Here is a 14,487-nt window from a genome sequence, read left to right as displayed (position 1 = left end):
GAGGTGGCTCTCTCAGGGGTTTGCTCAGGAAGTCGGCTGACAAGCCAAATCGAGGCGCCAGGTCTTCGGACTCAGAGTCCTTAGCTCAAGTCCTACCCTGTGTATCCGTGTCTGCCTGCCCATCACGGCAATGTGAATCTTCTATAAATCACTAAAGCAACCGTCAATTCTTCATTCCTAATGACCGAATCCCACTCGATCCTAACACTCATAGCAAAATGACATTTTAGAGCAGGTTATCCGAAATTTGAAAATCCTAAAATTGTTCCACTACATAGAGAACACTACAAAGGAATAAAAACTATGCAAATGTCCCCAAAATATGACTCTGTGCCTGACTGCAGGGTGTGCAACATGTTAAAAATAGGCGATTACACGGGATTCTGGAGCTCACAGAAGCCCATGTTCGAGGGCAGCGGTTCTCAACCTGTGGGTCGCGACCCCTTTGGGGGTCGAACAACCCTTTCACAGGGGTCGCCTAAGACCATCGGAAAACGCATATATAGTTACATATTGTTTTTGTGAGCAATCACTATGCTTTAATTATGTTCAATTTGTGACAATGAAAATACATCCTGCATATCAGATATTTACATGACGATCCATAACAGTAGCAAAATGACAGTTATGAAGTAGCAACGAAAATAATTTTATGGTTGGGGGTCCCCACAACAGGAGGAACTGTACTAAAGGGTCGCGGCATCAGGAAGGTTGAGAACCACTGTTCTAGGGGAATCTTTTATAACAGAGAGATGGCACTTGGGATCCTGAGGTTATTTAAGCAGGTCTGCTATGGAGTCAAAAGATACGCACGTCCCTTGAATGCATCTTCCTCCCCCGCCCCACCGTAGCCCTTCCTCCTTCCAGTCCCCAAACCTCTGCTCAAGCTGCACGTTGGGCCTTGCAACCGAAATGCCTTCCTCCCCCACCTACACTGGGCAACACCTGAACGTCCTTCAAGGATGTCACCTCTCCCTCTTCTAAATCACCACACCTTTTTCTAAAAAAATCGTTTTTAATATGTTTTTATTGACTTCAGAGAGGGAGAAATAGAAACATCAATGCTGAGAGAGAATCACTGATCAGCTGCCTCCTGCACACCCCGACTGGGGATTGAGCCTGCAACCCGGGCCTGTGCCCTGACTGGGTATCGAACCGTGACCTCCTGGTTCGTGGGTTGACGCTCACCCACTGAGCCACGCCAGCCAGGCTCCCACACCCTTTTGTAGTTTGCTGATGAAAGTTGCCACGTTCTCTTTGACATAATTATTTGCATATCTGTGTTTTAGAGTCCCTTCTATAAGAACAGCAATTCATTCTAGGCCAGCATAGTGTCTGCAGTATCTGGTTGCTGAATTAAAGCAACAAGTCAAGTTGAGGGCAAGCGGATTCTAAATTTGGATTCTAAATTTGTAACAGTGTCTGTTCTCAAAATGTGGCTGTCTCACTTTTAAAGTACATGTAAATGGTCATCTTAAAGCGATCACCACACGGAATGGGCAGCGTCACATAGGGATGCTCAAGAAATTGCTAAGTGAAAAAAAGGAAAGACCAAAATGATATCTAGGCTATGTTTACTGCTTGCAAATATCCTCTATGCATATGGACCAAAGTGGAAGGTAAAACAGAAAAAGGAAAACAATTTGCTCTACTGGGGGATGCGGATTATTGGCTTGTGTGAATGTACTTATGTTCATACAATAAATATTGTTTTAAGTATGTACATATGCGGTAATTAGTAATATGTTCACTGGCTATTGGTACTAATATTTCTGGGCTGTAAAAAAGGCATATGTACTGTCCTACGGTAACGCCTCTTGGCTTGCTGGCCGCACGGACACTCACTCAAGGAAACGCAGACGTGATACCTGAGAGGATGGTCTGCCAGGTGGGCACGTTGGCCTTGTAAGTCCAACTTTTTAAGTCAAAGTAAGCACCTTTTGTTAAAGGACCAAAATATGTATCATCCAATGAAATTGAAAATACAGAAAAAAAATATGTTTTAGGGCCAGTTGTTGACAAATCTTATGTCTTCCTTAAACATATTCCTTGAGACCTGGCCAGCGTGGCTCAGTGGTTGAGCATGGACCTATGAACCAGGAGGTCCCGGGTTCGATTCCTGGTCAGGGTACATGCCCGGGTTGCGGGATCCATTCCCAGTGGGGGTTGTGCAGGATGCAGCCGATCAGTGGTTCTCTCTCATCATTGATGTTTCCATTTCTCTCTCCCTCTCCCTTCCTTCCTCTCAAATCAATTTAAAATATATATACAGTATATTCCTTGAATTCAGCTACCAGTTTTACATTCCTACCCGAGGCAAACATCCGTATCTAAATGTTTAGCCCATCCGGGCGTGTTTTGTTTCCTATCTGTGCCCTCATCTCCTGAACAGCCTTAAACTGCCATCTTCAGATAAAGGTTCAGCTTATACATTTGACTTTTACAACTACGTTACTATGGTGAACGGCATTATCACCCCTGCCTGGACACAAGTGCTTCTCTGGGGAGCACGTGAAGTGCTTCTATGAACCAGGCTTGCCACCTGGAGTCACTGCTCAGACCATGAACACAGTGACTAAGTGCCAAATGCCCCAAGGACTCCCACTCGGTGTGATGCACTGGGTGGATGTGGTCCAACTGCCTGCGCCTTTGGACACACACACACACACACACACTCACACTCACACTCACACTCACACGCGCACACACACACACACACAATCAAACTCACTTTCTTACTGCTAATGTTGTGCCCGTCCCAAAAAAATCATGATGTAAAATGAGGAAATGAACTTCACATGGCGTTTTAGAAAAATATTAATTTCAATCGTCTTTGAGTAAATGGCGCTGTTTTGAATTCTTCCCATAATCCTGTTTGGCCCACTCAGGCCTCACGCGGGGCGAGAACAAAAGGGGCCTGGTGATCAGAGAGCCGCCCGGCCGCGGCACTCTCTCCGATTCCTGGCTGGGCTGCGGGAAGAACACGCCTCTCTCCGGCTCTGAGCGCTGAACAATGCTTCGGGGCCCACTTAGGGACCAGGCTGCAAAAAAGGAGCCTGCTTGCCTCACACGCGGAACCAGATTCCCCGCTCATGGGCGGGAGCCAGCATGAAGTTCACACTCCATTCATTTGCACTTGTCGATCCGCTGCTTGGCAAGTATTTTTAAGGCATGTTCACATGTGTGCCCGTCTCATCGCCTAGAATATAAACTCCCTAAGGGCAGGGCCCGGGTCTCCCGGTGATCCCCCACCACCACCACCCCCAGGGTCCTGGGCAGGCCAGGCCTCGGGAAGGGCAGGTGCCTGGTGAGGAGCAGGGAAAGGAATGTGCTAAGCCTCCAGCAAGGAGAGAGCCTGGAGTGTGAAGACGCCGGAGAGCCGCCTCTGTCATCGCCAGGGCCGAGTGATTGCATGTGCGAGCAACAGGCCCAAGTGGCCCCTCTCCCAGCCATTTCTGAGACACAGAAGTGTGACGGCAGGTGGCAGCTGCAGCCCCGGGAGCCTGGCTCTCAGAAAGCCATCCACTACCCCGCCTGCTCCCCCAAGCCTGGCAGGGAGGGTGCAGAAGCAGACACAGGCAGGGAGTGGTGCTGAGGGCAGGTCTCTTTATGTCGGTGCCACATTAAAGGTAGAGAAAGGCCAATCCACCGCCAGCCCCTGTCACAGATACAATGAGCTGTTTCTAGGATGTTTGCAGAATCCAACAGAAGACGGTGGGCCTCAGAGGTGCATCAGCCGGTCTTCAGAAAGCTCGGTTCCTGCTGCAACCATCTTTTCCGATCCTCCTACGGTCAGAACCTTCCAATTTCCGGCTATTGTGTTGCCAGTTCTGTGATTAAATCACGTTGTTCTTATCCTGTCCATATTGAAGGTCAAGATCAGGTGTGTCGCTTTCTCCCGGAAAGAATCGGTCAAGTCCTTGAGGACAGTGTGCGATAGTCCAGTCTTCTCTCAGTAAAAAGGTAGTTCGTCGACTTTGCTTGATGGCTTTTATTTCTCTGGCTGTAACAGGACTTTCCAGGCTTCCTCTCATCTTTACACAACGCCAAACAATATAGACGCACTTCTTCCCCATCTCATTAACTCAATGGAGCTCAGGGAATTACTCCTGTTTTGATAGAGTCCATGTTCAAAGTCGGTATGAAAGTGCTGAGTCATATTCCCGCAGACGTGAGCAAACCTCAAAGCCTTTCTTGCCCTAATTTTTCTAGCCAGAATTTTCTAATGGATTTCTTTTGTAAAGGCCCATGGTCGGCAAACTGCGGCTCGCGAGCCACATGCGGCTTTTTGGCCCCTTGAGTGTGGCTCTTCCTAAGCCTTAGGAGTACCCTAATTAAGTTAATAACAATGTACCTACCTATATAGTTTAAGTTTAAAAAATTTGGCTCTCAAAAGAAATTTCAATCGTTGTACTGTTGATATTTGGCTCTGTTGACTAATGAGTTTGCCGACCACTGGTATAGGCACTCTACCCTTAAATATCTGCTTTCATTACGCCACTTGGGTAAATTTAAACTTCAATGATTCCTACTCAATAGTAGCCACAACTCCCAAATTATAACCTACATGATACTAGTAAGTACGTCTTATCTCTAGAATTTTGTTTTCCCAATCTAAAAACAAAATTGTAAATGTGAAATTTGTATATTTATACTCCCAGGGAAGCCACTGTTACGCCACTACTCAGATAATGGCACTATAACCATCCCGTCACTGACCTGGCGATGCCATCAGAGGGTTAAGACCCAGGCATGTGGCATAGATGCTGTGCTGCAAACACTGAAAAGCCATTAAGTTCTCATTTAAGATCACGGAGTCTTCTAACTCAAAGCTCCACTTTTTAAAAAACAATTAAATTTTCTGGGGTGACGCTGGTTAACAGGATCAGACAGGCTCCCAGTGCACGTGTCTGCTACGTGACCTGAACATTGCACTGAGTTCCACGCTCTCACAGCTGTAGCTCCATCCTCCAGGCAGGGCTGACAAACTTCCTGTGAAGGGTCAGACAGTAACTATTCTCGTCTTTGTGGGTGATGTGGTCTCTGTCGCGACCCCTCCACTCTGCCGTAGGCAGCAGGCTGACGCATGGTGGGGGTGGGGGGGGGGGGCTGGGCTCTCGTACAACTTGACCTGCGCAAACAGGCAGCAGGGCCCTTGGGCTACAGGTGGCCACCCGTGTCTGCATGTGCAGTGGGTACATACATGTGCATCAGGCACCCAATCTGCCTGCCTGCCCACAGCCACGGTGGCTTCTGGGGCATGAGAGCAGGGCTTGCAGTTCAATGCTCTGTGGTCGACGTCCTGAGAGTCTTAGCACTTTAGATGGAATCGGGTTTCTAGGAGAATCTCATGAACAATGTACCCGGTTCTGTGCGCTTTGGTTCCTTCACCATCTCTCCCCAGCCCGGGGCAGTTCTCAGACCCTGTGCCCCCAGCTTCCTCTCTGGGCCCCGCCCTGTGACCTGTTGTCCTCCCCCAGGGCGTGTGCGCTGCTGCTGTCCCTGTCCCTTCCCCTGGCAGGAGCCTGGAGGTGAGGTGGGAAGGCTGGGTTGAGTGTGTACACGCCTGGCATTTCAGGGCAGGACATGGAGGTGACCATCCTGACTGTAGTGGCTGCACCACAGGACACTCGGGGACCAGTGCGCGGAGCACCTGGTCCCCGAGACCCAGGTACCAAGTGTGTCCTCATTGGAGGTTGCAATCGCTAGGGGTCGTGTGTCTGACCCTCTTGGGATGGGAAGGATGACTCCCTCTGCCCCCACAGGGGGCTTATGCAGGTCCTCGGCTGCTGGTGGGGAGCACCCAGAAGCCATGGCGCATGTGCAGGCCGAGTCACGGGAAGTGAGTGTGGCCTGCACCCCCTCACCTCCCGAGCATCCCTGGGCGGGGGGCGGGGGGGACCACGACCCTGAAGAGCAAACAGGAAACACCATGGCAGGTCAGGTGAGAGGGAGACCGCAGAAGAAAGAAAACGTTGGACCTTTTTGCACCTGGAACCTCTCTCTTCTGGATCAAAGCTTAGAGGCTATAAGGAATCATCTGAGATTCACCTACCAAGATGGGAGGTGATGAAGGAAATTCCACTCAGTTCAGAGTCAGCGACCTTGCCTCGCCTGGGAGTAGGGGGTTTCCTGAGGCTGCCTCCATCTCAAGTGTAAGGCTCCGAAATCCCCATCAGGACACAGGGAGGGGCTATTGCGTGGCAGCCAGTCCCCTAAAATGGTTTCCCACCGGCCTGATTCATATTTCTTTCAAATGATGTCGCCTTATAAATAGAGAGCACAATTGAATTATTGTGCATGACGTTTAATGAAACAATAGACAAAGAAAGTTGAATATTTGTAATATTTCCTTTTCTTTCCTATTAAAGAAGGTAATACTATAATATTCTAACATCCCTACCTCCCTGATTTGGATAAACCAACTGTAAAACCAATATTGTTGAGTTGGTGAAAGACAGTTGAAAATGGACTGGGCATTAGATAGTATTACAGAATTCCTGTTAATATTCTTAGGTGTGAAAATGACCTAGTGATAATGAAAACGAGTATTTCTTGGATGTGCACAGAAGTGCTGCTGGGTGAGTAGGACTGAGCTCTGTCTTAAGTACTTCACCAACAGAAGGACTGGAGGAAGAGGGCAACAGGAGGAAGAGGAAGACAGAGAAGAGAAGACGGGGAGACAAGGCTGGTGAGAATGAAGACAGAGGAAGGAGAGAAGATGGGAGATAGAGGAAAAGGTCTGGCAAAATGACGAAGCTGCGAAAATGAGGGAATTCGTGATAATATTCTCTTCATCCCCATATGTGTTTTTAAATTCCCCTAAGGGGGCGTGTGTGTCTGTGTGTGTGCGCACGCTTATAGCCTACAAAAAGTTTCTAATAAAAATAAAGATGCAGATTTTTCATTGTCTTCCTTACCAAATGTCTTTTTTTCCCCTAATTTTTTTATGTGCAAGCAGCATCCTGTGAGGCTGACAGGAGCTCTCTGAGCAGAAGAGTACAAAGGAGTTGATGGAAAGGAGAATCCACCATGGATTCCTGACACAATACCCATTTTACAAAGGACAGAGTGTGAGGAAGACACGGCCATTGTTACCCTCCTAACCTTTCTCCCTGATTATGCCGCCGCCAGGGCTCGGGTCACGGGGAGAATGACTTGGTGGCCGACCGTTCGCCCTGGTTTGTGTACATCAAAAAGCCCTTGTTCTCACCACATTCCAATCGCAGTTTCCCACCTCCTTGAGAAATGCACCAAGTGGTCAGATCAACACAAATCTGTGTTATGAGATGTGAATACGATGACCCCACTGCCAGGAACAGCCTGTCCGGGCACCGAGAGAGCCAGCGTGTTACCCTGAATGGCACGACGTGTAACACTTAAGAAGTTAAACACACTCCCTGTCATTCGAGGTATTTCAGATCGGTGCTCCGCAGGCCCCGGTGCTGAGAGTTAAATGTAAATTTCTCCCGAGGGCAGATGGTGGCCAAGCCGAGGAGCGCGTGGGCCTCACGGACAGAAGGTCAGGTCATGGCTGGAAGACCGAAGAACAATGGCCGCTCGGCTGCCCCCGGTCACCCTGGAACGAGACACCGCCGCTCGCTTCTCTGACACTGTCTGTTCACACAGAACAGGGACAAGGACTGCCTCTAAGATGTCCTCACACTCTGTCCAAGGACAGCGGTCACAGGGCCAGCACACACACCACGTGACGGTCCGGAGGCTTTATTCCCAACTCTCTGATCTCCTAAAAATGCACGTCTCTATCTAAAACACTCAAAATCAAGGAGGGGTGGGGGTTGCGGGGAGAGGTCAATGGGGGGGAAAGGAGACATAGGTAATACTATAGGCAACACTTTAAACAATAAAGAATTAAACATAAAAAATAAAACAACACTAAAAATCATTGTAAAACTGTTAGGGTTTCATATCTACCAGGAATTGTTTACAAATGAAAACTGCTCCCTTTGAAGTCCTGCGCCTTTAGCCTCTGCACCATCGCCGGTTCATCATAGAAATAACACCAACAGACTAATACGGCAAAGACTCATTCACATGCTTTTCATTTACAAGTGATATCATAATGCTATTGTTCCCAGAGTGTTTTCTCTCTCCAGAAGATTATAATGTAATTCTAAATAACTGAGAAACTCTTCTTTGCTAGATTTTTCAAGTTAGCCCAACACGTTGTGCTGGCAGATGCTGTAGAATAACACAAAAGGTATAGAATAGTGCCAGTGAGTATGCAAACAGGACACTTTTTAAAAAGTCCTAATACATCAGCGAAGGGAAGCTCCGTGGTAGGTCTGGTACTTCTAACCTTCGGTCCCTGATAAAAAGGACTGTCAATTCCGTTACCAGGCACGCCCCCAACTGGGTGGAATAAAACAGTCCCGTTATTCATACATGTTCATCATGAAGATTCTTCTGAACACTGAGAACTCTAATGCTTTGACTACAGTGGGGCCAAAGCAGAATTGGCTTTTATTTGTTAAGATTTTCATTTAGTGCCAGGGATTGCCATTTTGACTTGACAAACTTTTTATCCTAAGTTTCATTATTACTTTCATGTTCAATATGTTGCCTAATTGTGTTTGTGTCCTAGAGACTCGATCGGGTTGAAAGGGAAAATATGTTGGTGAATATCAAAAAGCTCTGAACTGGGAACATGTTTGTTTGTTTTTCATTCACTTAGGGCTACCTACTTTTCCATTGCAGCAATTTCTTTAAAATATTGATACTAAGACCTCAGTCTTATTTTAATTGAATGGATTTGTCACCCTGCTTTCTTTGAATGAAAAGAATTAAAGCCTTCAGTGTTCTGTATTGTAACATAAAAACAGAAAACCCAAGTCAGCCTGTTAGAATGGCCTCCCTCCACTTTTTGTCCACTTTGTCGATTAAAATTGGGGTATCTCTATGATCTCAACAAAATATAACATAAAAAGCATCTGCGCAGACTGAAATTGAATAAGCAGAATTCTTTGAACATTTCTAACTTCGCTGTTTCTAGGCATCCTGAGCAAACGTATTCAGGGTTATCTTAGTTAAAACTGGGTTTACTCTGCCAACAATCAATTTGATTGACATATTTACATATCAACTCATCTCATCTTACAAATTTTAAACTTTTTCACTTAAAATGGGATTCAAGTTGGCATCTTTTGAGAACTTTATGTTCGTATATTTTAGGTTCAAACTGCGCATTAGAACATTTTCCTTAACTTTTGTAAGTAATAGATCCACATATCCAAATGTATATTTATAACCTGTCAGAAGGGAAATTTATATGCAGGCAGTTGTATCCTCACTACTTCGTGTGAAAGGTGATAATTTTAGGCAACTAAAACTGAAATTCTTTTAATAGTATGAACGAAATCGTTCTATTAGAAACAATATAATAGAAATGAATGACTCAGGAATAAAACCACATCAGCTTCAGATAGAGCAGTGGTTCTCAACCTTCCTAATGCCGCGACCCTTTCATACAGTTCCTCATGTTGTGGTGACCCCCAATTTCATTGTTACAAATTGAACATCATGAAAGCATAGTGATCAATCACAAAAACAATCTGTAATTACATATGTGTTTTCCGATGGTCTTAGGCGACCCCTGTGAAAGGGTCGTTCGAGCCCCAAAGGGTCGCGACCCACAGGTTGAGAACCGCTGAGATGGAGCCTGATGTCCTCATTGCTGCTCCCTGTGCCATTGCTCACCTGGTCTTTCATGTCAAGATCCCGTTTCGCTTTGGCTCTGTGCTCTCCGTGCTCCTTTTCGGCCTCATCCTTCTCCATTTTGATTTTATTCAATTGGTAGCGCATTTCCCCACACACCTGTTAGATGATAAAAACTAGATCAATAGCTGCGGGAATCTACCAGCCAATGCCTGCAATTAGATCTTTTGGTGCCCCCTAGAGGGCATGTAAATAAAAAACACCACAGCTTTTCTAAGAATGGCACTTTTCCTATTAGAATATTCAATATAATATTCTGTGAAGATGTGAAGGCAACAGCAGGTATTGCTGAACATAACAATTTCAAACTATAGATAAAGAAATGCACACTAAGGAATTTAGGGAATGTGTCCGTGATTTCTTATGTAAAATCATAGTTTCAATTGCATATTCCCATCCAAAATGCACTGTCACCTCAATTTTAAGTAGGTAAAATTATTAATGAAAATATTAAGCTATGATATTATTCATTTAAATTGTTATGATTAAATGGACACTCTGCATTATAAAACCTTCCTTTAAAGACTTTAGAGGTAGGCTTTTATCTTAGACAATTTATAAAGAAATTTTTGTCTCTGCTATTAGACTATATTATTGATAGTTAGGTGTAGTAGCCCGTATTAACTGTAAGCTTTTTAGACGATGCCGATCTTATCATGCACAACACAGTATTTAAATTAAGAAAGATTGCCTGGTAAAGGTCATGGGCTGGAACTAAGCAACATTCTGCATTTGTAACTGTAGATTTAGCATAAAAGGAAAGTGTACATTTAAGGGAAATAATTCTAATGTATCATTAAATAATGCACACACATAGTATCTTAAAAGTGTCTTTCCTACAGTTTTGTTTTCAATCTGTCATCTCTACAGACATGACTATATTTGGAAAATTCAATTAGCAGATAAATCTATGTAAAGAAGTGATAAGCCTCTGGGAGAACTGAAAACCTGTAGAGAGATGGATGAATACACGATTCTGCTCAGTCAGCCCCTAATGGACAAAGACGAGTTTTAAAAATCATGTGTCCTGCAATGGTTATACTCGTCTGAAACCTTTTCAAATTTGGTATTTCTCCAAAAATGATGATTAGAATTTTGGAAATTAGTACCATACATATTGAGGTACTAGAATCTTAGAAAGCCTGTATGCATTTCCTATGTTCAAATAAAACATATTTTAAAAAGTAAACTAATCTTGTTCCAAAGTTATAGTGGCAAGACAGAAAAAAAGCCAATAAGCTTTCCCCCAGTGGCCCTCATAAGCTAGAAAAAGAATAAAATTACTAAAGATTCTATTTGAAATTCAAATGCTTTCAATGTGTGAGTTGATCTTTCCCATTTCAAAAAATTAGTAATTTTCATAAAGGCATTACTTTTAAAGCTAAATAACATTTAAAAATTAAGAGTGACAGAAAAAAACAGAGGGTCCCTAATTTACTTTCTTTCTTAGTTCTTCACTGTTTCAATCGATTTGATTTACATGCACAAATGAAATGAAAATATCCAACTTGATAATACCAGAAAATAATAATTATACAACAATTATACAATCACGGTGTTTAAAACCCAACACCAACACAAATTATTATATGTAACAAATGTCTAAGCATTAGGTCTTATTGAAAATTATTTTATCCCTTCATTTTCTTTTTAAAGTTCCCTTGCCTTACTACTTTCAGTTTAGCATTTGCTAAGTTTATCCATAACATTTAAATTCTATCTAAAATAAATCGACAAACTAAATTGGACCAGAATTATGTTATCTTGAGGTTGGAAGCAATCTCAAGGCACTACTCTGAAGCCTGAGTCCCTTTGGACAATTATAAGGACAGATTATGCTCATTCTTGACTGTACATATTTCAACAGAAAGTTCTTTGCCTACGATGAACTGAAAACTCCTGCCATAGCTTTCATTTACAAATCTGGGTTAACCATTTCCATGCCTCTGCATCAGTTCTCCTCCTTCTACCCCTCTCTTCACACAAACACATCTATTATGTGGGTAAATATGATATTTTTAAACGTCTACATTTGCTAGCTTGATTAAAGTAAAGGAAGAAAAAGAAAAATTAGGCTCCCTTTCCTAATGTAAAGTTCACTTGAAAGTTCATTTTAATTACTAAATTATAAAGCAACAATGGGATACAATAGGTCAAAATTTAAGAAAATATGTTGAGAAATAAAATTCAGTATCAAAAAGGTATGCATTTTAAAATAATTTGTGAGTGTCATGATCAAAAAGAATTCATTTAACTTATTACATCATGCATGCCATTGTTTAGTTTCTTAGTGTTAAAGCAATTGATTACTGAAATCTACATGGACTTCTAGTGTTTCTTAAATACATACCTTACATTAGCCAGTTAGGACTATTAAACATTTTCGTTCTAGATTCACAAGTTTGTGATACCCTACAGCAAAAAAAAATATGACTTTTAAAGTATAAATTTAAAAACCAATAAAATAATTAGCTGTAGTAGTAGAACCTTGGTTTTAGAGACCAAGTCTGCAAATTTCATGTTAAGCACATGCCTCATGTTGTAAATATATGTCTTTTGGTGTTATTATGAAGATCAGATAATCAAACCTATGCTATCTCTGGCAAAAATTACTCCTAATTAGCAAATTAAAAAAAAAACAAGTTTTATCAAATATTCCATATTAAATAAAGCTTGCTTATTTACAAGTCTGTCTAGCCACTGACCTCTTAAGCTCTTTGAGAATATTATATGTGTCTAATGCATCTTTGTACAGTGTTTGCAGCAACCGGCCAATAGGAAGTACTGTACATGTTTGCTGAGTGACAATTAAGTGGACTTTTATTATATTGAAATCAAAAAACTGTTCTGCTCCAAACTTCTTTCTGAGCTTTGTGCATGAGGACAAAAAGTTTCAAGGAAAATACTTAATACTTATTGAGCTAAAATGTGTCTTCGTACCTTCGTGGCTTCCATTTCCCGGGAAGCAAGCTGGTTTTGAGTTTCTTCTAGTTGGTTCACAGCTGAAACCTTCTCCCTTGTGGCCTTTTCCACCTGGGCCTCCAGGTGGGCAATGTTCTGAGACAGAGCTAACATCTGAAAGAAGAAGTCGAAGTCCTACGTGATAATGTCATTTGACAACTAAATATTAAAAATACATTGAGTTCATAAGGTCTCAGCCACTGAGCTCTCTCAAAGTCCTTTCTCTGTGGATTGGGTATGTCCATTTCTTTGCCTCTTCAACTCATCTATCCCCCATGACTTAAGGATGTACCTCCCTGGTCTCTATCATCATTTTGGAAAACATGTAACACGATGATCAAATCAAAGTGCTGGGTGAAACTCTGCGGTGACTGACAGCAGACACCTAAGCTATGGGAGGGATGGACATGACTGCATTTCAGAGGAGGTGTCAGGGAATCAGAGAGCTCTCGAACCCTTCTCCCACACACAGGGCAGAGAGGACTGGTGGCTGGGAGAGCTGGAGGGGCAGGCACTTCAGAGAGAGCTCCTGGTGGCCTATGACATGCAGTCCCTCCCCCAACGCCACTGGAGAGGAGGCTCTCCGAGTCCCCAGCCTTCCCATGACCTCCTGGCCCATCGCTCCCGTGGGAGTCCCCTCAGCCACATCTCCTCTCCTCCAGGAGGCTCCTCTGGCCCCCAGCGCCCAGCTCCAACAAGCTTCTTCATGTACGCAGGGTGGCTCTTCAGGGAACCTGCACTGCTGGCCCTGCCTGCTGTTTGCAGCCGCCACCCGTTGTCATGGCGCTGTCCACGCAGGCCTGGTGCTGGAGTATTTCCCCTGTCACTCGGGCACGCGCTCCGACAACCGCCTCTGTCCCCGGCACAGCACTTCACACGCTGTTTCCAGGGTCTGTTTCCTCACCAGAACCTCTAAGATCCTCACGGGCACGCTCCTCGAGAGGCACCAAATGTTTGCTAAATGCACGAATAACTAGAATACATGGCTTTTCTGTGGGACTCCATGGTTCTTGGTTTCTCTTCCCAGTGTTGGAACAGCTTTCCGGATCTTAGATTTAACCTTCATGGTTTCATTGTTTGCAATTACATTTTACTCTTCCCCAGGAAGTAACATTTTCTAGGCTCTTAATTTCTTATTTGTATTAGCAGTTTTATTTTATTGCTTTATTTTTATTTTTAGAGAGAGGAAGGGAGAGAGGGAGGCGAGAGAGAGAGAGAGAGAGAGAGAGAGAGAGAGAGAGAGATCAATTGGTTGCCTTCCATATGTGCCCAACTGGGGATCAAACCCGAAATCCCAGTTTTGTGCCCTGACCAGGAATTGAACCAGCAACCTTTCAATGCCTGGGCCGATGTGTAAGCAACTGAGCAACACCAGCCGGGCTAGCAGTTCTAACATAAAGAAGCAATGCTGCCTCACCCCAGAGCAAAACATAGAGGCCTATCCATCAGTTTTTAAAACACGGGCTGAGAGCAAATTTGAAATAATACCATTTGAATTCGACCACTGCACAATGATGTGGATGTAAATTCAGTTTTACAATTAAAGTCAGTAACTAAAATTGTGTGATAAAATCAAGGTTGCCTTTGAAATACATAATTCCAGTTGCCACATATGAAAATGATGAGTCCGGTAGCTATTTTCTAATCGAGACAGTAGTTGCATTAACTTTCCCGGGGATTGTGGACAGTCATCTATTTGACTTACGGCTGTTTATATGTCCTTCTTATCATCAAAAGATTGGCTACAAATCTGATTTGTACATAAAATTATCTTTACTAACGCCAAGCTGC

General features: G+C 43.8%; 1 protein-coding gene across 1 annotated transcript in view; it reads right to left on the bottom strand.

The window, feature by feature from the left end:
* SDCCAG8 (SHH signaling and ciliogenesis regulator SDCCAG8) overlaps positions 1-14,487 on the bottom strand; it is a 192,007-nt gene that overhangs the window by 121,123 nt on the left and 56,397 nt on the right. The window contains exons 11-12 of the mRNA XM_081114488.1: positions 12,676-12,810; positions 9,718-9,834 (exon numbers count right to left, since the gene is read on the bottom strand). Coding sequence (XP_080970614.1) covers positions 9,718-9,834; positions 12,676-12,810 — 252 coding nt within the window. The remainder of the gene's footprint in view (positions 1-9,717; positions 9,835-12,675; positions 12,811-14,487) is intronic.

The sequence above is a fragment of the Myotis nattereri genome (genome assembly GCF_964212035.1).
Source record: "Myotis nattereri genome assembly, chromosome: 20".
NCBI lineage: Eukaryota > Metazoa > Chordata > Mammalia > Chiroptera > Vespertilionidae > Myotis > Myotis nattereri.
Note: the sequence above shows the minus strand (reverse complement) of the source record. Positions and strands in the feature narration are given on the sequence as shown.